The sequence below is a fragment of the Symphodus melops genome (assembly GCF_947650265.1).
Source record: "Symphodus melops genome assembly, chromosome: 7".
NCBI classification, from domain to species: domain Eukaryota; kingdom Metazoa; phylum Chordata; class Actinopteri; order Labriformes; family Labridae; genus Symphodus; species Symphodus melops.
The window spans coordinates 16796437-16822947 of NC_136697.1; the positions used below are offsets into that span (position 1 = coordinate 16796437).

Consider the following 26511-nt stretch of genomic DNA (forward strand, 5'->3'; position numbering starts at 1 on the left):
CAACAGAAGAGTGAAAAACTGATATGGCTTCAGACCAATCACAAACAACTAACATGAACACACTCTTTCCAGTTTGTGATATATATTTCACAGCAAGTGGCATCAGTAAGTGAAATATATTAGCACCAAGTAAAATATATTTTGCAGCTGGTGAAATATTTAGACATATTATATTAGGCTAACCTTCAGGGCCACCATAGTTATTAGTGTAATAGGTCTGACAAAACAAAACAACAGATGCCAGTGGGAAAAAACTGCAATTGCAGAGTATCTGTATCTGATTTTTTTGTAACACCACATGGATGTAGATTAGTTGTTAAAGGTGCGCTGTAGATTTGGGACTGGAAGCTGGAGAAGTGAAACAATTCTATGCTATATTTTCTGAACTAAATAAACAGCTTTATTCAAAGGAAGAATGAGTCCCAGGACACTTGTTTAGATTTAAGCTACCAGGAGATTTACTGTTTCACTCTAGTTGGCCGTGGAGCATTTAATCTTTTAACAGTGTTACAGGGACCAACATTTTCCTCTGAGGACATTTTGTGCATAAAGTTCTGAATATAGTCTACCACACAATTTCACATTTCTCTACCAAAATCACATAGTACATATTTAAGGTTGTGATTGTGACCTATAAGTGGAGGAGGTCCTGAACAGAATGTACAGTAAAAAAGTGTTATCTGCATAATATCCTTCTACGTTTCATGACCCCTATTATATAGAAAAATATGCATTACAGGCTTATACAGTATGGTTATTCAGCCCACTGCTTGTGAATACACAGTAGTCAGCAAATCTTTTTACGGCATGCATACGGGTTTTATCCGTCGTCACATGACCCGTGCTCAGCCATCTTGTGGAAAACGAAGAGAGAGAGAGAAAGAGAGAGAGCTACACAACTCGCATACAAACCCTGTGCTGTCACAACAAGCAGAGGTAAGACAGCCACAGCTAAATACACAAGAAAAGAAAAATCATAAATATAATGAAGCTGCTATGTCAGGGAGTCATATTCTGAAGAGCTGGGGGGGCTGGGACAGTTGTTAAAAACCACCATGTTTACTCGGCCTTGCAGCCTCGGCCTCGAGTGCGAGTCAGGGCTGGGTGAAGCGCGGGACGGGTCGGCGAGGAAACGTTGTTGTGGCCCCTGGCTGCTCCGAGGCCGCGTGTAGCTAGTTAGCCAACCTGTTAGCCAGAAAGTGCTTGGATTAACTTATGCCAGGGGGCTGGTTGACTTATTAAGATTAGTGTACGATAACACACATGTTGTTACAGTAAGCTAAATACGTGGCAAATGATATGCAGGTAAATGTTACAGCGTGACAAGCCACGTTAAGCTACATTAGTATAAAACGCTGTTGTCTCGGTTAGCTTCTGGCTAAGTGCTGCTAGCAAACGCATTAGCTGAAACCACCGTGCTGGCGAAAATAACCCTGGTGTGGCACTTCAACTTACTTTACTCTGCTGCCTGCTTTTAGCATATCTCTATCCCTACTGTCAACACTGAACCGTGGAGGAAAGGTGTCTATTGATGTTAAAACAAATCCATCAATACATACGTGTATATTTAACTGATTAGCCAAATGTGTTAGCTTACAGAATGTAACGTGAACTGTTTAATAACTTAAAAAAATATATATAGTAAAACTAGTGTTAATTTCAGTATAATTTATATTTTTAAAATACAAGTTCTTGTTCCACCAGGTCTGATTTGTATTGACATGTTTTGTTTTCTTTACTTTTCAGTTAGATTACAGATAACATTACACCACGTTGCACTAAACGGTTTACAACAGCCGGACTACTTCACAAGAACATCATGTTATGATCATCTTTATGACTTACTGAAGCTGTTTAACCCCCAGTAATGAATGAAATAACAATACATGTTGTTGTGAACACATTAGAAATGCGACTATAATACTTTGAAATGAGTCATCTTAATGTAAATGAAAGTCCGATTACTCTTTCTTTTCTTACTTTTTAACACTGACTGATGTACCAAACGTGCAGGAGAACTGTCTTCTGAAAAACAGGCTTAATTTTATGTATTTATTGCTGTCAATTTCACACTTACACGTGGCTTAACCCTGTATCCTATGGTCAGTGGTATTGTAAGGTTACTGTCGCCTTTTGTCCGTCATTTGAGGGAGCCTCTCAACGTCATACATCCTCATCTAAAGCTTAAGGAAGTTAGAGGAGACACTAATACATGCTACATAATTATTATTGTTTATTTGCTTAGGTTAAGTGGGAACCTCAGTTGTCAATTACAGGTGTCGTGCATACTGTGCTTGGAGGAAGCCGGACCTCCTAAAATAGCTTTAGCAGATTGAAATTGTACCCTGCTTGTGTGGTTATGTGATGGACTATGTATCCTGAGGAGAATGAATTAATTTAAGCAGTCGACTAATCATCCAGTATTTTTCACTTCTGTGTGGCAGAATTATAGTTAGATAGTTGCTTTTATTGTCTCCCTTAGTAGAAATTCACCTTGGACACAAGAGAATGTCACACATAGTACAAACACAAACGTCTGTATACACGTAACGTAAACTTCTGACAGCACAAGAACACACACATCACTTTGTTTGCACTTGTTGCACACGCTCGTTCTATTACACATATACTGATATAACATCATCAATTCTATTGCACTTATTATTTTTATTGCGCTCCTGTTATTATTGCACAGTCCCAGATGCTATTTGGTTTCCCCCTCAAGTAGAATGAAAAAAACAAAAGAGGTTATAGTGTTTGTTTAGGCATACATTGATCTTGATTGTTTGGCTGAAAAGTTAAATCATTTACATTACATCAGTGCATCCTATCTTGTTGTTCTGAAAATGCAGCACTTCAAAGCAATTACAAAGTAGGAATGAACTGCAGTAACATTGTTTATTTATGTAAGATATATAGTATTAGTTGCCATAGCCTATAACTATCATTTTCCAAAAGGTCAAGTCGTGTGGCGGTTTGTCTATCTTGACTTTGATTTTCAGCAGCGTCACTCTTATAACAGTGAATACAGATTGAAAGGTTTGTTTGTCACATACGCATACAGGATGCACAGTCAAATGTTTTTGTGACATGGGCTGTACCTCTGTGCTCAACTGAAGTAATAACAAACCTAAAATGCAGTGCAATGTAGAATAAAGTTTAATAAAATACATAAAAGGTTTTAGAGGAAGTTATAATTAAGTTATGAGGCACTAGATGTATTAGAGTGGTACTAATCCTTTCCCTCCCCTTTCATATTTGCAGAACTTCAAGGAAGAATGGCCGAAACCCAAACTCTTAACTTTGGACCAGAATGGTAAACTGACATGAATTGAAGTTCAGACTGATGGAAATCATTCCTAGGCTGTGAAACTGATTTACTGTTGGGGTTTAGTTGTGCATCTTTTCCAAATAAGTCCAGGCATGCCATTTACCATCTTAGCAATACTGTTATCTCCCTGTCCTCAGTCCACTCCGCCTTTACTACCCTCTCTCTCTCCAGGCTCCGTGCCCTGTCTGGAGGTGGTGGCGGCAGTGGTGGTGGTGGTGGTGGTGGAAGTGGCTGCACGGTTGCCTCGCCACCTCTATCACCTGCATTGCCAAAGTATAAACTTGCAGACTATCGCTACGGGAGAGAAGAAATGTTAGCACTTTATGTAAAGGATAACAAGGTTAGTAGGCTTTTAATGACTGCATCTTAAAAATTGATACAACATGATTTGCATGCCAATGGTTGATGTGAATATTTCATTTTCATCTTCTTAATTTTGTCAGTCAGGCAGCGCATTTTGACGTAATCTACTCTCTACTCTAGATCCCTATAGACCTACACGATAAGGAGTTCCTGCCCATATTGCAAGAGGAGCCCTTGCCACCTCTGGCGCTCGTGTCTTTTACAGAGGAGGAACAGGTACAACTTCTTCTCATAACGTCAGGTCTCAGTCTTGCTGAGAAATTGGAATATCACAAATGCTCTGTATCACTAACACCAAAAATATTTCTCATTCGCCCTCCTACTCTTATTTATTGTATCATTTTGTTATTTGATAAATACGTTGCTGTAAAATATAACAGAACGCTGACAGTGTGTTGTTTTTTCTGCATTCCTCCCTTTTGTATTTGCAGAGAAATTTTTCCATGTCTGTGAACAGTGCAGCTGTACTTCGGTTGACAGGGCGAGGAGGCGGTCCGATAGTCGGGGCACCAAGAGGCAGAAGTACTTCAAGGGGTCGAGGTACTAAGATCGTATACGTAGATTTGTTTTCTCTGATTTAAAGCACACACAGATACTGGAGGAATTGTATGTTAGATTCTATTTTTATTTTTTTGTATTTTACAGTCGAGCCTTTATTGTCGCAATCCAATTTTCCCACTAATTTGGCCTTCATTTGGGACAACGTTTCAGTGTACCTGCAGTGTCTGAAATTAATTATTCTCAATTAAGGCTTTAAAAGCCTTAAATTTGGTTATAAAAGTGAATATCATTTAAAAATGTTTTATCTTTCCTCTGGTCTTGTGTAGGATTTAATAATAAATGTAACGTAAACTACTTAAATTACACATTTGTCTGTGTAAGTGCATTCCGCTTTGACAGTGTCGTGTGTGAGAGCAGCCGCTGAGTGAATCAGCTGTCAGGAAACTAAACTTACCATCCTTGGTGCTCGCAAGCTAAGGTCAGCTCTTCACCTGTCAATAGTGATCGGTCGTTTTAACTGCTGCGAGAGGCGCCTGTGTGAAGTGTTTTCAAGTGTGTATTGTGTTTGATTAAATCCTGTTAACTCAGTCAGTTATTGAGCTTAATGGTTGTCAAGAGAAGTTAACCCCAACCAACATCCATACAAAGTGAACCAGCAGCATCATCAGCCAGGGATCTGTACAGTGTTTGTTTCAGGAAATATGCCTGTGGCAGTGAGCTGGTAAGGTAATTACTCAGAGTTCCCTCGTGAAAAATGTGGTTAGTGCGTCCACTACATGTGTCAATAAAGTTTTTAGCACTTTCCATGCAGCTCGCGTGACCGTGCAATGCTCATGCACCACCCAGCAATGTTTTTCCAGAATGTCTGGACAATCAATCAAATACCAGATGTACTGTACCTCGTCATCATGGTGACAACATTTATGGAGGATGATTATTGCAGTGATAAAAATGCCCATATGTGGGAGCAGACTGGCATAACTGTGAATGTTGCGACAAAGAGCTTTTATATCAGAAAGTAGCCAACAGGATCTGCTGATCGATCACACCACACCACCATTAGTCTACTGTATGTCGTTCTGTGGGGAAACACTGAAAGGGTAAACATTAAGACAATTGATTTTATTTAACCTTCAGCCGACTTTAAGCCCCATTTGGTCATTTGTCCTTAAAAGTTGCTACCTGATGCTCAGCACATGCACAGAGTCATTACCCTGTCGACCTCTTTAGGTCATATTAAAAATGTCATCAACCTGTGATTGTTTTCAGGCAGGGGAAGAGGAGATGGAGGGTTTTACCAAAGAAGTTTTGACGACGTGGAAGGTTTTGGGCGTGGAGGGAGGGAGATGCATCGCTCCCAGAGCTGGGAAGAAAGGTAGGAACATACTCGAGACGATTTTTGGCATTCCAAATGTCTGTCTTCCAGTTTTACATAATGTGTGTATTTTTCTTTTTTTGCCAGGGGTGACAGAAGGTTTGAAAAGCCAGGTCGAAAAGACCCAGGTTGGTGTTAAAAGTTGTTGCTTAAATAATCGATACATGACATGCTCACTGGCAAGTGCACTGGCTTATCTACTTGTTACTCTCTGTGAACCTTGCAGAAGTTGCTCCAGGACATTTTCCGATTAATCATAGTAAGTGGGTCTCTTAACAAATTCAATATTTGACTGAAAAGCCAGCCAGATACTTGAGTGCAGTTAACATGTCACGGGCAAGCCTTAAGCAAGTTTACTCATTGGTTCTACGACCCCGACCCATCTCTTTGCAGTCGTCCGAAGCAACTATGAGGATGTTGGGACCGGCCTACCGAGGAAGCACGAGTTCACGCGTTCAGAGAGTGAAAACTGGCGTGCTATGCGCGACGCTCAGAATGGTGAGGATGATGAGGGGGGCTGGCGACTGGCGGGTTCCCGATGGGACAGTGATCGCTGGTGCCCCCTGAGCCCAGGTGGGCACTGCATTGACCACATTGGTTGTAAACATATCTTTATTAAAACACCCTTGATGTTCAGATGGGTGTTTTTGTATGGCCTGAGTCACTCACAAGCCACAGCATGTCTACTGTTGTGTGGCTGTTACTTACTTCAAGCACACATTTATATTTCAACATTTCTAGTTGAATAAAGGGATATTCTCCAGCTCCACTTTTTTTTCCATTATGGCATGTTTGTGTGAATGACAGTACATATTACAGCTATTGAACTGCACATGCTACAACAATCCTGGTATAACGATGTCAGAAACATTGTACGTCAGTGCTGGTTGCCACAATGTTTACTGTCCTTGGATTAATGCGTTGAGATTAATGGACGATATTATTATATTCCCACAGACGGGCCTCGGTCAGCAGGGTGGCGGGAAATCGCAGAGCAGCGTCGCCGTTTCCCGTTTGACGCAAGAGAAGAGGAGCGGGGCTACAGGAGGCCACGGTCAGGCAGCGGCAGCTTGGAGGACGAGAGGGACAGCCTGCCAGAGTGGTGTCTGGAGGATGCGGACGAGGAGGCAGGCACCTTTGACTCATCAGGGGCCTTTCTCTCACTCAAGGTACATACTGGACCTGGGAGAAGCTATAAACATTGATTTAGACAATTAAATAACTCTGCCATGTGATTTATTAAAGCTAATGTATGTCACTATAAACGGGCACTTTGTTGTGTATTTAGAAAGCATCTAAGGAGCCAATCATGGAGGAGGCAGAGCTCGACTTCAAACCCTTGGAAGAGTGTGAAGAGGGCCTGGAGGAGGAGGACATTCTGCCAAAAGAGACCAAAGAAATGGAAGCAGAGGCTGAACGAAAAGGTTAGTCATTTCAGTTCTCGTCTGCAGGGATTTAATTTTTCAGGACTAATCTCGGATCCTGGATTTTTCGACCTGAAGTAGCAACTAACTTGATAATGGATATACAAGAAACAAGTTAAAAAGCCGTTGAGTTAAAAATGGTGAACATTAAGAAAATCTGCAGACTAGTATCCATGCTGCTGTTTGTGTTAAGATGACCTCTGCTTCTTTTAATATTGACAGCTGCAAATCATGTAATATGTTTGTGTTCACTAAAAGGCTGTGCATGAACTTGTAAAAACAAATCTAGTCGATCTGTAGCTGTTTTTGTTGGTTCTTGCCATTGTTGGGTTGCATCCTAACGGTTAAAAGCACTTCTTTTGAGTCACTATAGATAGAAGCTTCAACTAAATACAAAAAACTAATTGTCTTAGATTTGACATTTTTGCCCACAAGGAGTGCTTTACATTTGCTGTGCTTGCTGAGCACCACTTACTGGCAGTGATTTGGGGCCCTTAATCAATAAGAACAGAGAGAAACATGAGTAACCACAGGGGGCCGTAGAAGAAAACCTTCTCAGATGGTTCTTTAGTGGTGCTGCTGTGTTTCTGTTTTGTTTGAGGACACACCTCAAGCTTGTTCTTGTTTCCACTGCTCCCTCTCTAAATGCACTCACACAAGTTAAAATGGTTCATTTACAAACAGCACACAACAAATCCCATGCATTCTGCCTTTAATGACACGCATACAGCCATGGATTGAAAGTCAAATGAATTGTGTGCATGACTTTAAAAATGGTTTTTCCACATTGTTTTTTTGGTTTTTTTTGCCGCTTTGTGCACTGATCCTGAAGTTCAACTGCAGAAAAGCACCTCTGAAGCTCGTTCCCTCCCTTGTGACACTTGATCTTATGGTCACAATTTTTTAATTTGAGATTAGTCATCGGTATTTGTGACATGAAAAGAATCTTACTTTCATTCATTTTGATAAATTCAAGCATTTCGAAAGAAGCACAATACTTGGTTGGTAGGCATTGGTATTTAAGAGGACTGTGGCACTCTAAGTTTGAGCGGCAACTTTCAGGTCACAATTATTTTTAAAATGATTTTTTTGTGTCTTCTGCAGTTAAATCTACACAACACCAGAAAACAACCATCTTGCAGCCACACGGCATTTCTTTGACTGATATCTTTCTCATTTATTTTTTAGAGTTACTACGAGTTTCAGAGGAGGCTTCAGCTGTCATTGCACCTGTTGCTCCCCAATTACCCACAACTCAGACTTCTACCCAGTCGCTGTCCCCAAGCCAGTCTAGCAGAACAGAGGAGTCTGAGAGGCCAGCTGAACGTCAACCCCCCCTGGAGCGCCCGCCTGAGCCCTGCAAAGTCCCCCTTCACATCCCCATGTCAAACAACATCCTCGAGTCTCTGCCCATGACACACATTTCTACCACACGAACAGGTAGGGCGTCAGTCTTTGGTTTCCCTTTTTTTAAATGACCGTTTTTAGCCAGCTGTTGCTAACATAGAACACCTCCTCATACTCGCCTGCTCTCCCCTCTTCTATCTATGCAGAAGTATCTGCTCCATCGCCAAGCGTTCAGTTACCGCAGCCAAAGCCCATGGAAGTTCCAGTGACGATGAACAACCCTTTGCCCTTCCCTTCAAGCATATTGGCACCTATTGGCAGACCCACTGCTGTTCCACATGACGCAGATGAAGACGAGGGATTGAAGCACTTTGAGCGGGTGAATGAGTTGGCTTTGACCATTTAAAGGCCGTCGTGAGATTGAACGGCTTCTCCTAAACTCTGTCTTTGTCTTTGCGGCCAACCCTCTCCCAGGAGGCAGAGAAGATGGTGGCGTACCTACAGGACGGCGTGGCGGATGATGACAGACTGGCAGTAAAGACTTCAGAGAAGCCCAAATCTGCATGCCTGCCGCTTACCCATGAGGCTGCTCTCAAGTGGTTCTACAAAGACCCCCAAGGAGAAATACAGGGTGAGATAGGAAGAGGTCTCACATGCTCGAAATTTGACTTGGATACTTTTTTTTTTTTTTTTACATTAAAGCCTGCTCCTTTATCCTCCTTAAATCTGCTGTGTTTCTGGACTCCCTCAGGTCCGTTCAGTAACCAGGAGATGGCTGAATGGTTCCAGGCTGGTTACTTCACAATGTCTCTGTTAGTGAAGAGAGGCTGTGATGAAGTATTTCAGGCACTCGGAGAGATCATGAAGATCTGGGGGAGAGTACCATTTACTCCAGGCCCTGCACCTCCTCCTCTACAGGTTTGTTTGAAGACCCTTGCTTATTTCCAACAGAGTAGCAGGCTTTAGTCGCCATTACTAACCATGAGCTGTAGGTGGTGTGCTAGTCCACTCTTTTGACTAGTAATTTGTACGCAGAGGAATCCTTCATGTCATAGCTTATTGGTGTTTCATGAACCTGTCTGTTCAGGTGAATTTTCAGACTTCAATCAACTTCCACATTTCTTTCTCTTGCCAGCAGAGCCATTTTTCTCGATCTCGGATTGAAATAATCAAACTTATAAAGTCCAACCTGAAGCAAGTTTGACCCCATACACACATCAATCACTTGATGCGTCTTGATTGAGGACAGTAGTCTCATAAAAATGTTAGTGGTAATGCGTCTCAGGACGGACTGAAATCCAGATCCAGTGAAAATGTTGAAATGGTGCAAATACACATCTCATTTGAAGCTTACGAAATCTTTACTCCTGCCATAATGTGGGACATCGACTCATCAGCTGATTTTCTCACTGCACCAAAACTCCATGTCTTCTGTCCCTGTGATAACATTTGGACTCTAAAGATAAAGTTAAAATAACATGCTGAAGCTTTTTATTTATCTGTGATCCCTTTCACAATGCTGCTGCAGTTTTTGATCTGCATCCTGATAATAGCTCTCACATTTGGATGTACTCAGGATGCTGTTAGCTAACTTTACTGCTGAAGTGTTTTTCTTGCGGTTTTGTCAGTCACAAAACAGTCTCATTTAAATAACAACCTCTAAAGTACTGTAAAAATAATAATAATTATATATATATATATATATATATATATATATATATATATATATATATATATATATAAACACACACACAATGTGATGCAAGTAGCTCTCAGGTGAAGAAAGGTTGGAGATCCCTGAGCTAACGTGACTGAATGTTGTCATGGAAGTGTCTGTAAGATCAAATACATTCAGTGTAGGATGCGAAAAAGCACACACTCCTTCATCCTGACTGTCTTGTGTATTACAGGGCGATGGTGATCAAGAAAGGCAGAAGAGACAGCAAGAGCTCACTGCTCTCAATCTGTACCAGTTACAGCAGCTCCAGTATCAATACCTCCTCAGGTATGTACCCAAATCAACACACACCTCGAAGTGGCTTCACTTTCTGAATGAAGACATGAATTAAATTACTTTTCCAGACTTAAGTTGCAGCTGTCCCAAGTTTTTAAAAACATGTCGGCATCAGGTTAAAAAATGTTCAGTTTAGACATTTGGTATGTTGTTTTCGTGTTATCTCCAACCAAATAAAGCCCAGGGACTGCGGAATCTACTCATCCACTATATCCAGTAATTGAGATGAAAGTACAGGCACCTTTGACTCATCAAAGGCATCATGGCTTCTGACAAACTCTAGTAAAATATGGGCTTTCAATGTTTTGCAAGTCACATTTAGTATTTATGTTTTACACAGCAACCCAACTTTTTGGGTAGGGGTTGTAGTTTAGTAATATGTAGCTCAACATTAAAAAGTAGCTTTCACTACACCATAGAAAGTTGTAAAGATAGAAATAAGGCTACAATTAACTACAGTGTGTACATGCATCTACATTTAACATGCCACATTCATAATTCATTCACTCTTTATTTATTTATTTATTAGTAAACTCCAATTTCCTGTTTTTTTCCCTTCATTTCTCCTCCACTGTTCAGGCAGCAGTATGCTCAGGCCCTGGCCCAGCAGAAAACTGCAGCTCTTAACTCCGCTCCTCTTCAACAGCAACAGCAGCATCAACAGCAGATCAACCTGCTACTACAGCAATACCAGGCTCTCAAGATCAGGTCAATAACACACAACCATGCACACACTCGTAACTGGAAGGTCCCCAGCTCCTTCCACATGTAGATGTGTCCTGGGCAAGACACTGAACCCCAAACCAGGCCTGCTGCTGCATCAGTAGCAGTGTGTGAATGGAATTAGTTGATAATGATAGACTCTTTAGATAGCAGCACTTTAGATACACTTATGATAGCACCATTGTGTGAATGGGTAAGTGTTACCTGTAGCGTAATGTATTTACCATCCATTCTCTCACATACTAGATAGATAGATAGATAGATAGATAGATAGATAGATAGATAGATACTTTATTGATCCCGAGGGAAATTCAAGTACTAGTGCAAGATCATGACTCTTATCACCCTACCTTTAATGTACCTGTGCTGTATACTCACCTTGCATAGACATGAAATGGAAGTTGTTGTTTTTAAACATTGGTTTCTTTTTGTCCAGGGCGTCTGAGAGCCTTCTACCTCCTGTTACCCGGTCCTTGTCTGTACCGGACTCTGGTTCTGTGTGGGAAATGCAGAACCCGTCCTCTCAGGCCTCCTGCACACCAAACCTCCAACAGTCTGCCCAAAGCAGTGAGTTCTCACTGTATGATTCTGCAGTGTTCTCCTTTTTAAATCACATGAGCATGTCGGAAGATGTGTATTGGACTTTTGAAGGGGTAATGTGTGATATTGTTTTGTGTTCAACAGCGTGGGATGGCAGCAGCGTGTGGGATTTACCTATAGACTCCATGGCACAGGCTCCAACCATCGAGCAGATGCAACAGTTAGAGAAGTCCAAGGCTGCAAAGGTAACCCATTCGAATGTAGAGAGCTTCTAAGATAACATTGATTACATCATGTCATGTCAGCGTTTTGATCCTATAAGTTATCTCCTTTATAATCTCGTTTTTTCAATGGAAATAACTGTTTTTCTTATATGTAAACCTTGTTTTACAAAATGCTATTCCTGTTAGTGCCCGTCCTCAAAGTCCCAAAATCTTCCTCTAATATCTTCATATATTCTTTCTTTGATTTAACAGTTGGAGCTGGAGAGACGTGAGGCAGAAATGAGAGCCAAAAGGGAGGAAGAGGAGAGGAAAAGGCTGGAGGAGGCCCTGAGGGCTCGACAGGAGGAGGAACGTAAGCGTTTGGAAGAAGAGGAGCTGGCACGACAAAAACAGGTAAAGCATTTTTAATCAACCATCCACCTGAAACACATAAGGCCATTAAGCGTCAGTTTTAATGGGCAATATACTGAAATTGAGACCCCATTTTTCAAATCGGTAGGAGGAGGCATTAAGACGTCAGCGAGAGCTTGAAGAGGCACAGCGCAGACAAAAAGAGGAGGAGGAAAGACTGGCACAAGAAGAAGCTCTCCGCAGATTAGAGGAGAGGAGGAGGAAAGAAGAGGAAATGAAGAAACGGGAGGAGTTCCATCGCAAACAGGTGAACAAACCAAAAGTTTATAAACCACTCCTGGGTGTTACAGTATCTTCAGTTTCATGATATCTTTTCATATTTTATAAACAAAAGTGACTCGATACTGTTGAGGTCCTGAAATGTTTTCCAGGTAAAAAAAAAAAAAAAAAAAAGGTTTAGTCGAGGGAGACAATTTTGAAATGATCTCTTTGTCTTATGACTTAAACGTGTAAGATTTATAGTAGATGAGTTGTTTTGTCTTCCAGGTTCAGCTTTTGCAATTGTTTTGTTTTATGAAAGGGACTCTTAGGTCATTTGATCCATGTCATTCCCCTTTTCAATGTCCAATCATTGTTTACATTTTTTTCCAAGTCTTAAATATTCTAATTTGTCAAAATATGGCGATATATCGAACCATGGACTTGTTATTACGATATTTTAGTGTGTGATTTTTAGTATTGTTACATCCCTAATCATCTCCCCAAGTCTGAACTTAAGTGGTGTTATTTATCTACTTCTCCAGGAGGAGGAGCGCAGGAAGCAGGAGGAGCTTGAAGTGTTGAGGCGCGAGGAGGAGAAGCGAGCGGAGGAGGAGGCGGCGGCAGCTGCTGCCGTAGCAGCTGCACTTGCTCAACAACAAGAGGAGGAGCAGAAGAGGAGAGAGCAGGAGGCCCAAAGACAGCAGGAGCTGCAAAGACAGAGGCAGCAGCAGCAAGAGGCCCTCAGGAGACTTCAGCAACAACAGCAGCAGCAGCAGCTCGCACAAATGAAGGTGAGGTCAGATGAGACTACTCTGCAAAAATAGACATCCAGATTTGTATAAAAGCTGATAAAACACTGTACATCTTCCTCAGCTTCCATCCTCCTCAAAGTGGGGCCAACAGTCAGCCAACAGTATAAACCAGCACCAGAATGCCCTGTCGCTGGCTGAGATCCAGAAACTTGAAGAAGAAAGAGAGCAACAAGCGCTTGAGGAGGTAAGAGTAGGGAGTAGCACAGTTTCAACTCAGTGTGGTTGCAGATCACCTGCAGACTACTTTGATTTGAAAATCAGTTTAGTTGACTTATTTCATTCCCCCCCTCCTCACCCCAACAGCAGCGACGTCAGCAACAGGAACTCCTGAAGCTGCAGCAGCAGCAGGCCTTGCAACAGGCTCAGCAGCCCCAGTCCAAGCTGTCTGGTTGGGGTAGTGCGTCCAAGCAGCCTGTTATTACCAAATCTTTGCTGGAGATTCAAAGGGAAGAAGCCCAGCTGATGAAACAGAGAAAGGATCATCAGCAGCAGCAACCACAACAACATCCCATCGTCTCCCAACAGATCCGCTCTCAAACCAGAACAGTACGTGACCCACAGGATGCAGTTTCATTGGCTAAAGGAGGATAAACATTATGTAGAGCGGCAAAGTTGGGCATCGACTGAAACAAACTTGAAATTTTGATCAGTATGAATTAGCATGAATTAGATTAAACTTAGACATGTCAGTCAAAACACCACGTTTCCAGCTTTTCCGTTCTTTCAGAACCCTTTGCTTTTCTCCCTGTGCTTTTAAAAACGGATTTTATCGACCACAACTCCAATGAATAATTGACTGGGCAGTTTTAGTCATGAAATAATGTAACTGTGTAACATGGTGTCTCTCTTGTCACAGCCGTCTCTGAGTAACTCAGTGTGGGGGTCTGTGAACACCAGCCCCTGCACTAACTGGGGCTCAGACTCCAGCAGTATCTGGGGTGACACCCACAACTCCAACATGGGCTTCTGGGACGAGGCCGTTAAAGAAGCAGTCCAGCAACCTCCGCCACCCAAGAAAGGCAGCACGCAAAAGAACAACAAAGGCAACGCCAACCTCAGGTATTTAAATAAGACGGCTAAAGATGTCTGAAAGGTTATAAGTGATGCACAGATTTAAACTTTGTCTACTATCTTGTATTTTAGTAATTCTGTGAGTGGGCGGGCCAATAAGAAGGTAGAAGAGGAAGAAAAGCTGCTGAAGTTGTTTCAAGGGGTCAGTAAGAGTCAGCAGGATACCTTCATGCAATGGTGTGAGCAAACCCTGCACACCCTCAACACAGCCAACAATCTGGATGGTAAGACTTTAAAAATAAGTTTTTGGAACAGCAAGCCACCCACAAATATTGATGGTTCATTTTCTGTAAACTCAAAAAATATTTTCCTCCCTGCCAGTTCCGACGTTTGCATCCTTCCTGAAAGAAGTGGACTCTCCGTACGAGGTGCACGATTACGTCAGGGCCTATTTGGGGGACACTCCCGAGGCCAAGGACTTTGCCAAGCAGTTCCTGGAACGTCGTGCCAAACAGAACGCTAACCAACAGAAACCGGCACCGCAAAACCAACAACAAGCCTTCAAGAAGCAGCAGGTGAGCCGGACTGAAGTGCAGTCAGTCAGTACTTTTATGATGTTCACCTTTGGGACTTAATTTACTCCTACACGTAGAATCTCAATCAGCCACAATATTTGTTTGAGGGCTCATCGTGGACAATAGTGATTTATAAAACTAGCCATTCATCCAAAGAATCTCCATGTGGAGAAAACCCCCAAAAGATGCAGCATGTCTTCACTTTCTGATTTACTGAAGTGGCACTTTGTAGCCTTTTCTAAACCCCCTGTGCTGTTTGAGAAATGTCTATGTAAAGTAATGGGTAAACTAGCTGAAAGGGGCAAAATCACAGTGTTCTTACTTCAGCTCGCTGGGACTTGCTGTGGAAAAAATACCAGGACTCTGGCAGGAGAAACTGGGTGAAAAAATGTGGCTCTTTGTGTTCACACATGCATCTCCAAATGGAAGTTTAAGATGTTTCTGCAAGTGGGAAAGCCCGAGTAAAGCGTTGGTCCCACTTCCTCTCCAGAGCCATGCTGGTCTTGTAATGTGATCAAAAGAAGGGCATATGTCCCTTGCAATGTCCAAAAATAGTCAAGACACAGACACCATGTGGTATTTCTGTGTGGTATTTTTATTTGACACAGCCGCTGCCTTCATACTCCTGGGCTAACGCTGCTGAATTTCTCTTGCGTCACACCTTTGAAAAAGCTCCAAAACATGTCATTCCACGGCCTGTTCTTTGTTTCTGAGGGGAGCTGAAGCTCTATCAACTCATGCAGACGTGAGCTGACTTTATGGTTTTTTAATTTACAGTCCTACGTGTATAATGCAAAGAGTCATTTATTACTGAAAACTGTTGTTCATAAACCATTCAACATGCATTTGATTTGTTACCGGTCAAGTTTAGAAATGAAGGCCTCATGTTCGGTGGATTATTTTGATATTTAAAACAATGTTTTTAAACGTTTCCTTTTTCTAAGTTTTTCGGCTCATAAATAACGAGCAACGTATTACTTGGTATCAGATCAAAGTGTCACTCGATCCTTATCACACATTGTTGTTAAGACCTATTCCCACTCTACCACTGTGTAAAGCTGCTGTTTATACAGTATGTAATTCCTCTGTTTAGTGACAGTTTTTTCTGCCCACTACTCCACATCATCGTGAGCATGGTCCAGTCTTTTTTTGCAGTTTTAGAGACATAAAACCGAGTGGTTTCAACGGTCATTTTTCTCTTTTACTTGACTTAATTTAAATAACATCAAAATCCACTGGACCACATTAAACTAACATATAATAATATTTGGACTTTTCAGTCATAAACCAAGTTCTCATCAATCTCTCTCTTCCCCAGGATTCGGTATGGGGTGGAACAGGATCTTCATCTCTCTACCAGTCCAACCATACGAGTGGGCAGCAGCAGCGCTTTGAGACCGTCACCTCAGGGAAGAAGAAAAAGAAGCAGAAGATGGTCCGCGCAGATCCCAGCCTTCTAGGTGAGTGCATACACCCATCTGCTCACAGAAAAAAAATCTGCAACCATGTGTGATCAATGCATTTTCCATTTCACCCACTGATCTCTGTTTTCATTTTTCCTAGGTTTCTCTGTGAATGCTTCATCTGAGAGACTGAATATGGGAGAGATTGAGACTTTAGAAGACGCATAAGGGACTGCAGCCAAGTAAACCACACTGACTGTATCCAATTTGAACAGCAGCTGTTTTACCTGAACCCCTCTCACAGCCCCCCCCCCCCTGACTGCCCAACAACCTTTCTTTTTAGTTTCCCCGTTTTTCAGACGAACAGTGGTAATCCCGCATTCATTTTAAATTGAAAACAGGTCTCTGAGACGGGGAAGATTCCAGTTTGCTTACGGAGCTTTAAAATTAAAAAAAAATATCTGTGAGACAAAAAAAGACTGAAGCAAAACTGCCTGTGAAACCATCGACCAGCCAAGAAAGCAACTACGTGATGAACTCAAGCATCTGGAGAAAAGTCTGGAGAGGCATCATTGACTGTTTGGCGTGCACCTGCTGGGTCCCCAATTATGTCTTGTTTTAGGAACTCAGAGACGACTCGTTTCAAATTTGGCCGCCATTGTTTGGGATTGTTTTAAGTGTGGATATATATGGGTGGGTGGTTGGGGTATTATGGGAAAAGGTTATAGAGATTATATCCATTATTTTTGCTTTATTTATTGAAATTTGTTCTTCATCACATCCCTTAAACCCCATCCCTGTTTCCCCTCCCTATATTCTGCTGGGTGTTCATGGATAATGACGGCAAAGTAGAGCCCAAGGATTCGTGCCCACTTATGTCCTGTTTTAAGGACATGTTCAAAAGTTCCAAGTAGTTATCTATTTCTTGTAAAATACTAGGCTGTTTAAAGAATAAACTTTCAATTCTGCATCTGTATTATAATATATGAAAATGATCTGCTGGAGTCGTACTTTTTTATTGCAGTATGAAAATAAAACAGTCTGAGAAGTGGGCTGTTAACATCTGTGTCTGAACTATTGAGTGAAACACTAATGTGCACCATTCATTTGATTCACTTTTCACAAGGATCCTAATTAGAACTGTGGAAATGAGAATGACATACACTCTAGTGTTAAAGAGAACATGAAGGAAGCATGGTATTAACAATGATGGTTAAGATCTGGAACAACATGTTTAATCTCCACGCAGGGAATTTAGATTGAGGTAAGTTTTACAATGCACATTCCTGGGTAAAAACCTCCCCTCATACTCTCTTATCCTGACAGATTGATGGTTCATATTTAGTTTTTCTTTAGCTCAATTGTAGTCATGGTTTTAAATTTAAACGAGGACAAATGACTTTCATAACCCTTTACTGATCATTAGGTTAACTGAACCATTAAATGTGTTGAAATGATGAAAGCGGTTTGGACTGCCTTGCCTCTACCAAAATGCCCTTTTGCAGTTCTTTGAATGCACTTTCTCAGGGTTACTGCTCTAAAATGGTTCATTTATAGATGTTGGAGGGTAAAACCACGGGAGCCATGTTTTGTCAAGCAAAAGGTTTTAAAGTGATAATATGCACACTTAAAAAAAACTGAAACATGGTGTACCAAATGGTCAATATTTATCACCTTTTACTTACAATGTAACTTATCTTCCTCCAGCAGGTCGGATTAGGAAGGCAGATCTGTCTTCCTTCCAGAAAGTAGGATAAACTTCTATATTGATACTTATATACTATATACTGATTATAGTATATTATTCTTGATTCATGCGTCACTCGTACTGGGAGTAAAACAAAACTAAGATCAATAACTGTAATCTATGTCCCCCGAACTTCTTTTTGGGTTTTTTTAGGACAGTGGATAAATATTACACATTTTCTCTTTGCTAATCTTGTCCTGGTATACTGTATACTCTATGTTGGGAAATGTTATCACATTGAAATCTTAACTTTATTTTTCAATATTTCTTCAATCATTGCCTTCTTAAAATTGTTATGAAAATCATTTCTTGTGCATAAAAAAGTGACAAATGTTTACACGTCACAGCCAGATATGTGGCCGGAGAAGTTTGGAGAGGGTGTTGCCCTGCAATGATGTGCTCACAAAGTCCACACTGTCCAGACAGTCCTGTGCATACCTAGTCCCACCCCTCAGCTGCCTACCTCTCTCCCTCGCCTGCGCTGCCCTCTACTCTTCCCTTGCTCTTCTCGAGGGGTCACTTGCTTAATTAAAGCTCAAGATTTTTGGCTTATTTCAGTCCGCAGCTTGTCACTCACAGCCACCATGGTTTACAGCAGCTGGATCCGCAGATTACTCCTCCTGGTTCTCCTCAGCCTCATGGTGGCCTTCGTACACACAGGTAAACCTCCAGAAAGTGATTCATATTTGTGTTGGGTAACGCGTGTGACACATTGCTGCAGAAGTTAATGCAAAAAAAAAAGTATACTGTTGAGAGTAGCTTAAATATGTTACATGAAATAGATGAAGACAAAGCTTGCAAGATTACAGTCTGATTAACAGATAACGTGGCTGTTTTATGGAAAGAATAGGTGTGAAGTGAAAGACATGCAGTACAAACCATACATCAAACATACAGGGTGCTTCTAATGGAAATAGCATTGAATTTGAACAACATTGTTTTTAATTGTTCTTTCTACATGTGTAAATAGGTCGATTTAATTTTGTTTTTGTTTTGGTGGTTGGCTGAAGGTATGTGTTTCCACACAAGGACCTCCATAAGCTGTGATTTGTGAGTCTGCAGCCTGACGTAAATGATGCAGTTGTTAAGAGCTGTGAAAGCTGCTCTTTGACAAATAGGATGACTCAGTAACTTCCATGATGCCCCTTGTTAAACTCACTACCTGCTGCCCTTTGATTCGACCTTTAAAGCTGTAGAGGCTCAGTGTTGACTTTATTTAGAGTATATGATGAGAATTCAGATATAGCCGTGATGATGATGATGACGATACTGTAGATGTGTTGAAGGAAGAGTTTACAACTATCTCACCCTTCTACCCTTGACACTCTCAGCTGTTATTAGACGTGTTGGTCTGTCTTTAACTTTCACTCACCTGCATTTCTTTATGTTACTAGTTTGAAAGAAAATCGTCTCTGGACATAGTAGAGCAGCTCACAGGCCCAGAGGTCACAGTAAAGGTCAAGAGAGCAACAGGACGACACTGTTAAGTCACAAGTTGACAATGTCCTCCCTGTACTGAAAAAAAAAAAAAAAGCACTACTCTGAAGTCACCTTTAACTTCAGACAAAACATCTTATGATCAGAGCTGCTAACACTTAGATGCTACTCTTTAATATATCTTTAAAGGCGAAACATAATTTTAATAACCAGCAGGACTGAGCTGTATCAAAGAAGAAGCTTGAGAAACACAGTGTGATAATTACTTACACACTCTCATGTGGACCTTAATCAAAATGTCTGAGAGACATGAAGACCTCATTACAGGACATGGAGATCAATTTAGCCTCATGATTTAACCCTATGCCTGCTCAGAATGAAATCAACAACGCACTAGTCAGTTGTGTCAAATATTCCACCGTGGAAAACTCAGAAAAATTGAAGTTGAAGAGGGTGAAGCAAGGCCAGCTCACTCGCTATTCTGGCTGCTTGGGCAGGTTGCTTTCACACAGAGCCGTCCATGCTCTTTGTTATCTCTCCAGCTGGTGTGAAATCCCGACCAAGGATGCCTGCTGTACCAACAAATGGCCCTCTGTGTTTTTAGAGTCTGAAATCATCCTTCAGTACAGTCTGCCAAGCTTTTATGAGTCTGGAGTTGGAGTTAGAGTAAGAGGGCTGGCATGGGGTTTTGTCTTTGAAAAGTGTCATACAGTAAGTGCTCCCAGTCAAAGGTATTTGTACACTTCAACAAATAAGTACTTTATAAGGCACCAGGTGAGTGTACAATAAAATAAAAAAGTTTATTAATTATCTTTCAATTAACTTCAATAAATGGTAAGCACATTTAAATTAAAGAAATATTACGATGTAATGCTACATGTGAAATCAAATATCCATTAAGGAATACACCTAATAAAATTTACAATAAACAAATGCCCCAACCTGAGTCAGTTTTTTGACACGTGTTCAAAATGAGCCTCCAGAATTAATGTTTGGTAAACAACAGAAGAGTTAACTGTTACAGATATACAAACATCCAAAAGTATGGGAACAAATACATGAAAAAGTTTGCTTAATAGTTAGCTAAAATGATATTTGAAACTTGCTCTACTTGTCAAAAAAAAGATAAACAGGCAAAAAAGTAATCAACACCATGAAAAGTAAACAGCGGAAATTGTTCAAAATGAATTGTTGATAAGCAGTTTCAGTCATTGTCTTGAAGAAAGTAGGACGAGGGTGTCTGTCAAACTTCATGGTTTGTGTGCACACCATGTACAGAGGCTGAAATCCTGCAAGAGTGCAGCCCGGTTTGAATCCAGCCTTACTTCTCTCGTTGTCCCTGATTTCCAACTCTATACACTCTCCTATCTCAACAATATAGGCATATAAAAATCTAAATATAAAAAATAAAAAGAACATGTGGACAGTTTAAAAGAGTAAGGCTAAAATTGTTGATACAAATTGCTGATGCAAAAGTGAGGTCAAAGTCATATTTTCTAAGTGAAATAATTATATCATAATAATAAAGAACTTAATAATAAGCTCAAATTAATGGTAATAAACCAATGTAGTAATTATCTTGAAGTAGTTGTCAGGAAGAAAAAAAAAAGGCAACGGCTGATTAATGTATGGAAACTGATGAACTAATCTTTAAGCACTGAATTAGAAAATGACAGACATTGTGTTTAGGGGGCAGTCGAGTTTTAGCTTCTGATTTGGTGTGTGGGTGCTTATCTTGCAGTACATCCGGTAAGAGCTATGAACCACCGTAACTAACTGTCAGCTCAGAAAAAGTATGCTCATCAGGTTCAGCTTCAGGAATACTAATTTCAATCACCAGAAATTTTAAGCTCAAGTAAACATCTCTTTGTGGAACAAACACCAACGGAAAACGTAATGTTTTGATTTTTTGCGTTCTTATTAAATCAAGCTGTACAGCAGGCACAGCCTTTTACACACAGGGACTATTTAATAAACAAGTTTGTTTGACATCTAATGCCCTGCCGTTGCCTGGTTTGGGCCTAGCCGGTTGTTACTGGTTGCAGCCTGCCGCCCTGCGTGACCGCACAAGCTGCCTTTTGTGCCCTGGGCTGAAGGCCTCATTGATGACTGGGCTGGCCGGAGGCCCAGGCCTCCAAACCTCCAGCCAGCTTCAGGACAGGAAGCTGCACACGACTAAGAGTCAACAAAGCAGCATCAGAAAACTCACATCTGAAGTGCACATCAGAATTAACACGATACCACACCTAGCAGGGAGACATTTATCATTTGAGGTTCTATCATATTCACTGATTCTGAAGTGATTTTGCAATGTTTTTTCTCTATTAGACAAGAAGCAGAGATGTTAAAACAGGGTGGAAGAGTTTATTGAGTTCGTCAGAGGCTACAAAGTAAATATGCAGTACTAAATAACCTGAGTGCAAATATATTTGGATTATGGTTTTGTTGGTATGTATAGAGCTGAGGATAGGATAAGTGATTCAGTGAGTGGGTGGGCTTGTACCTGAAGTTTGTTTACTCAGTTGAGATTAAAATCTTTTTTTCCCCCCCTATTTTTCTTTAAATAAAAATAAGCTTCATAGCCAGTCGGCTCAAAACGACAGAAGCAACCATTTCAGTCCTTTTTTATGATTCATCTTTAACTGAGCCTTTCTAAAGATGAAGCTTTGCAAACATGTGTTTGCAAACAAAAAAGAGGGGGAGAAAGAGACTTTGTTTCTCTCGCTACTGTGGAGATGTGAAAAGTCTCAGGGTACCTCTATGCTTAGATGAGAGGAATGTAAGAAGGTAACTTCAGATGGAAAGAGAACAAGGGAATGATAGCCAGAGGACAAGAGATCAGAGATATTCACTACATAAGCTTTAAATAATTTGTACTCTAACAAAAAAAAATTAACCAACCCTTGTTTAGAGCGGGAGGTTTTTCTGTTGAAAATACACAAGCTTGGATGAACTCTTGGCCAAATGAGCAACATATTGAGAGGCTGGATGGAGCTCAAAGGGACACCATATTCATCTTCTACAAAGACATCCTTATGCCCTGGCCTGTTCAGTTAACCCACGGAGACAGAGAGAGGCTGTTGGAGTCATGACAAACAGAGCCATGTATGCAGCTGAAGGCCTCAGCATCCGTAGAAAAATCAAACAGAGCCATTAGCAAAAGCTGTGCCTCATCAGTTAAATTACCGTCTGAAGAAAACATACTGTGAGTCAATACTGCACAGCACATGAAGTTTCCGCTTCCAGATCAACTATTTTGGGGGGGGCTTTTGTGCCTATATTTAAGACACAGGATAGTGTCAGAAATCAAGGAGAGATAGTTGGGAATGACGTGGGAAAGGAGCCACAGGTCAGATTTGAACCCGACCTGCCGAGTGGGAGGACTGTAGCCTCTATGGACGGGACTCACACTAACCACAGAACTACCGGCGCCCCATAGATGAGCTGTTTTGAAAATAAACACAAGTGCTTAGTATTTTTTCTTCTTGGCATTCAGAGACCGTTGCAGACCCTGCCTCAACAACCAGGGACAACCAGGATACCATGTCTGGGGAGACGCCCAGTGACATCACCACCAAAGACCCTCTCCAGGACACGAGTGAGCCGTCCTTCACCTACGACTACGAGGACTCCACACACTCCCAGGCCATGGACGAAGAGGAAGGTAAAATGAATTTTGCGTTCAGAGCCACAAAACTGTGTTAATTTAACAGAATGAAAAACATTAAAACTACATTGTTGTGTATGTGTGCAGGGGTGCTGGGGCCAGGGGCCATCACAGCCATCGTGATAGCAGTCTTCCTGGGAGCGTCCGTACTCCTCGCCCTCATTGTCATCACACTCAGGAAGTTCACTGCCTCCTAGAGTGAATTCATCCCAGTTGTGTGTGTGTGTGTGTGTGTGTGTGTGAGTGTGAGTGCATGCATGTGTGTGTGTGTGTGTTTATGCCTCAAGTGATTGTGTTAACATTTCTCACAACTCTTAACCTTCTTATTCCTTGTCTCGTGTTATACTTTTATGTAGTTACAAAAACAGTAATAGTAATTGTGGCAGGTCCCTTTTCCACCGATTTGTAGAGCTACTCCATGGTGGCCATTTACTGCTTTTATCAAATATATCACGTGGAAAGGTTAAGATTACGGTATACTATGGAATCTTAGAAATGTTTCTGTAAAAATTAAATAAACAAAAAGATTAAAAACTAAATAAATTCTGAAGCTTGGAGGGGGCGTGAGGTCTAACTCAAACTTTAACAAGATAAATAGCAACCCCATTCGAGCATGCTAGAAATGAGCTTATGTGAGTATTACGCAATTAGAAACTTCTGTATGTGGTTCACTGTAATTTGACAAAACCAAAAAAAGAAGAAAGTTCAAGCTAACAGTGTCAGCTGTTATCATTATTATAAACATTATCATTATTATTAACACTGTGATGTTGTTAATGTTCATTTTGGTTTCTGGGCTCTTTGTCTTAAAGATGGTGACTTTGAAGCCTGTTTGGGCTGGACAGGCATGGCACAATTACCAAATCAATCATTAGCTGTTGCCAAGAAGTTGTTGTTGTTGGTTTACCTTGACATATGGCCCAATGGTTCATTAAACCACTCACTGTCTTACTTCACAGCTACTAGCTTACTTAACAATTAGCGAGGAATTGACATGTTGCTTTTATTACAGTTCATTAGAAAACACTAACTTTAGCTTGGAAGTAGTTAAAAGCTAATTCAAGGGATGATGAAACAGAAAATAATAAGTTACCAAATGTGCTGTTTCACCAAAAGGTTTGGCCCAAAATCTCTCTGAACATTTCAAATGTTAGCTTGTAGTTAGGAACACAGTAACAGTACTTTGACAACATGTAAGTTTCCCTCCCTGAGCGTTTGAACAGGCCTCTGTGCAAGTTTAATGAATTCTTGCTCAAATGTTAACTAGAATGTTAACTAGATGTTAGAAACTGGCTGGCTCTTCCAGTAGAAAACAAAGCATGTCGTTTTTATTGTTCTTCAGAATTGTTCTTTCTTTTGTCACGTTGTTAGATCCATGCTTTAAAGGGTTTAAAATCTCTATGGGTTGTTTGTTGATGGCTGTAAAATGTGAAGCATCCTTCATGTTTTTGCTTTCATTTATACATGAAGTTTGTACTGTTATGAGCCAGGCCATTATAAATTCTAAAATATTCCCTCTGTGACACTTTTGTGTAAGTTTATAAGTTTTCACTTGAGAATCTACAAACATCTTTTAAAATATGTGTAAACAGGGTTGGTTTTTTTTTGTTTTACTTAAAGAACAAATTTAAAATTAGAGCATGAATGAATTTTGGTTCCGTTTTAGTTGTTTAGTTGTTGTGTTCTTGTTTAAGGGGGTCGGTTAGGTTTAGCACAGTAATTCTTCCTCTTTCTATACATGTAAGAGTCCTCGGCAGCCATGTATTTGGATGTTGTCACTGTAACTTTACGGCTCGATTATTTTGTCTGAAATTCATCTCCAATCAAAAAAAAAATGACATGCCTATGACTAATGTGTGAAGTTTTTTAAGCACCTGGTCACAATGCACAATTACTTTTATTTCTTTTAGACTGTAATCTTTACAGCAAATAAGAAAAAAGAGTTGCTTCTGCTAAAAGTGACTTTTTTTTTTGCTCTAAACATTACAGATTTCTTCTTACTTACTTTTAAACTGCTGGCTGACGAGGATTTGTGTTTAAGTTATACTCCAAAAGCATCATCATTTACAAGTATTGTTTTTCACTCCCCAACACTCTCACACTTTAAATCGAGTAAAATCATTTCACCATCCGAAACCAGGAAAACCCCAAACATTATCAAGCTCTAGATCCGCCTCTGCAGTCTCTTTCAGACTTTAAGAGAAACGTTTTGAACACTTACGCAATTTGATCCTCATCTTCATCATAGAGTGACTGATTTTCACCATTGAGTTGAAAAAATAATGACAGAAAAGAGTTATCACACTAAATCGGTGACACTGCATGATTTATTCTTTAATGCAGTGATGGCCACAAAACTAGACTGGGATCAAAAAAAGTAATACAAGTTGGTTCATACAATAAAGTGGGTCATTTGGTCTTTTTTCTTCTCACCATACATGTGCATATTTTAACCTTCCTATATATTACCATATTGAGAGAAGACAGTCAAATTAACTATCTTAACCTAACTGTTTAGTGATTAACAATCATGAGCTAACAAATGTAATGGAGTCTGAGGAAACATAAAACCACAATCTTACAGAAATAACCAGAGAGAAGTGAAGTGTTGGCCAATATTACATTTCATGTGATTAGTTAAGTTTTTGCTCTTTCAGTTTTCTCTTTTGCCATGAAAGGGCTGTGGTTCTGTGTTGTTACTTTTGGACAGACAGTCGGTCTACCACTTCGGTCCAGGTGGAAATATGAAAAGCGATTTGAAGGATCAAGAGACGATTTCATACAGACTTTCACAGCCCTTAGAGATGAAATGCTGCTAACTTTGGTGACCCCCTGCCCCCTAATCTAATTCCACCATCAGGTGAAAATAACTGAGTATCCCCTCATTTGATTAATGACCATGCTTTTTAGCACATAAAAACATACATATTAACTATAATGACTATGGTAACTATTCTGTCTTCATTACTTTTCGATCTGCAATAACTCAAAACAAGAGAAACAAATTATTCCATTTTCAGAATCAAAAGATGAATACGAATTAAATATTAAGTTCCTGTAGTTTGCAATGATGATGCATATTTTTGAAAGTAAATAATAAAGACCGGCTGGACCAATTTACTTCTATTTTGATTTCATGAAAGAAACTGAAATAAAACACATGCATGTTGTGCTGCATTACCCAGGATGTGGTGATGAAACACCAAAAAGCAGAAGTACGTCTGGCACAAAGCAGACAGACTGTATGAATGTTCAGTCGAGAGACAGACTGGCATCCCTGAGGTAAGAGCACAACTAGATCTTTACAGATGATACATGATACTTATATATAATGTTAGACAGTGTTGAATACGTGTAGGCACATATCTGTGCATGTTTTTACTACAGGCTCTACTTTTATTGAAA

General features: G+C 40.5%; 3 protein-coding genes across 5 annotated transcripts in view; 2 read left to right on the top strand and 1 right to left on the bottom strand.

The window, feature by feature from the left end:
- The window catches only part of LOC306826676 (zona pellucida sperm-binding protein 4-like), a 350754-nt gene that overhangs the window by 249572 nt on the left and 74671 nt on the right, over positions 1–26511 (bottom strand). The window lies entirely within an intron of this gene.
- On the top strand, positions 829–17321 carry gigyf2 (GRB10 interacting GYF protein 2). Of its 3 annotated transcripts, none has more exons than XM_079348130.1 (29): positions 829–936; positions 3265–3316; positions 3503–3671; positions 3815–3910; positions 4126–4234; positions 5465–5570; positions 5658–5698; positions 5797–5829; positions 5964–6143; positions 6528–6739; positions 6859–6994; positions 8183–8434; positions 8548–8720; positions 8816–8972; positions 9093–9259; positions 10252–10346; positions 10935–11063; positions 11515–11645; positions 11763–11863; positions 12095–12235; positions 12342–12500; positions 12997–13245; positions 13328–13450; positions 13570–13812; positions 14123–14325; positions 14410–14561; positions 14659–14852; positions 16171–16312; positions 16416–17321. In XM_079348130.1, exons 2-29 carry the CDS (start codon positions 3279–3281, stop codon positions 16481–16483), a joined length of 3999 nt encoding a protein of 1332 aa, XP_079204256.1. In that variant the 5' UTR covers positions 829–936; positions 3265–3278; the 3' UTR covers positions 16484–17321. The 3 variants fall into 3 exon arrangements, with proteins under 3 accessions (XP_079204256.1, XP_079204258.1, XP_079204257.1); XM_079348132.1 differs by having other exon boundaries at positions 5964–6068; XM_079348131.1 differs by lacking the exon at positions 829–936 and adding an exon at positions 1018–1305.
- Positions 18354–24978, top strand: snorc (secondary ossification center associated regulator of chondrocyte maturation). The gene is made up of 3 exons (XM_079348161.1): positions 18354–18662; positions 22936–23103; positions 23194–24978. Exons 1-3 carry the CDS (start codon positions 18587–18589, stop codon positions 23301–23303), a joined length of 354 nt encoding a protein of 117 aa, XP_079204287.1. The 5' UTR covers positions 18354–18586; the 3' UTR covers positions 23304–24978.

What these genes read in the sequence shown, in the direction of transcription:
- snorc (XM_079348161.1), top strand. Translation starts at nt 18,587, where the DNA reads ATGGTTTACAGCAGCTGGATCCGCAGATTACTCCTCCTGGTTCTCCTC. An exon ending in GGTGGCCTTCGTACACACAG is followed by an intron (nt 18,663 to 22,935) that starts GTAAACCTCCAG and finishes CTTGGCATTCAG; the next exon opens with AGACCGTTGCAGACCCTGCC. An exon ending in GGCCATGGACGAAGAGGAAG is followed by an intron (nt 23,104 to 23,193) that starts GTAAAATGAATT and finishes GTATGTGTGCAG; the next exon opens with GGGTGCTGGGGCCAGGGGCC.
- gigyf2 (XM_079348130.1), top strand. Translation starts at nt 3,279, where the DNA reads ATGGCCGAAACCCAAACTCTTAACTTTGGACCAGAATG. An exon ending in CCCCCAAGGAGAAATACAGG is followed by an intron (nt 8,973 to 9,092) that starts GTGAGATAGGAA and finishes GGACTCCCTCAG; the next exon opens with GTCCGTTCAGTAACCAGGAG. An exon ending in AAAGGCAACGCCAACCTCAG is followed by an intron (nt 14,326 to 14,409) that starts GTATTTAAATAA and finishes CTTGTATTTTAG; the next exon opens with TAATTCTGTGAGTGGGCGGG.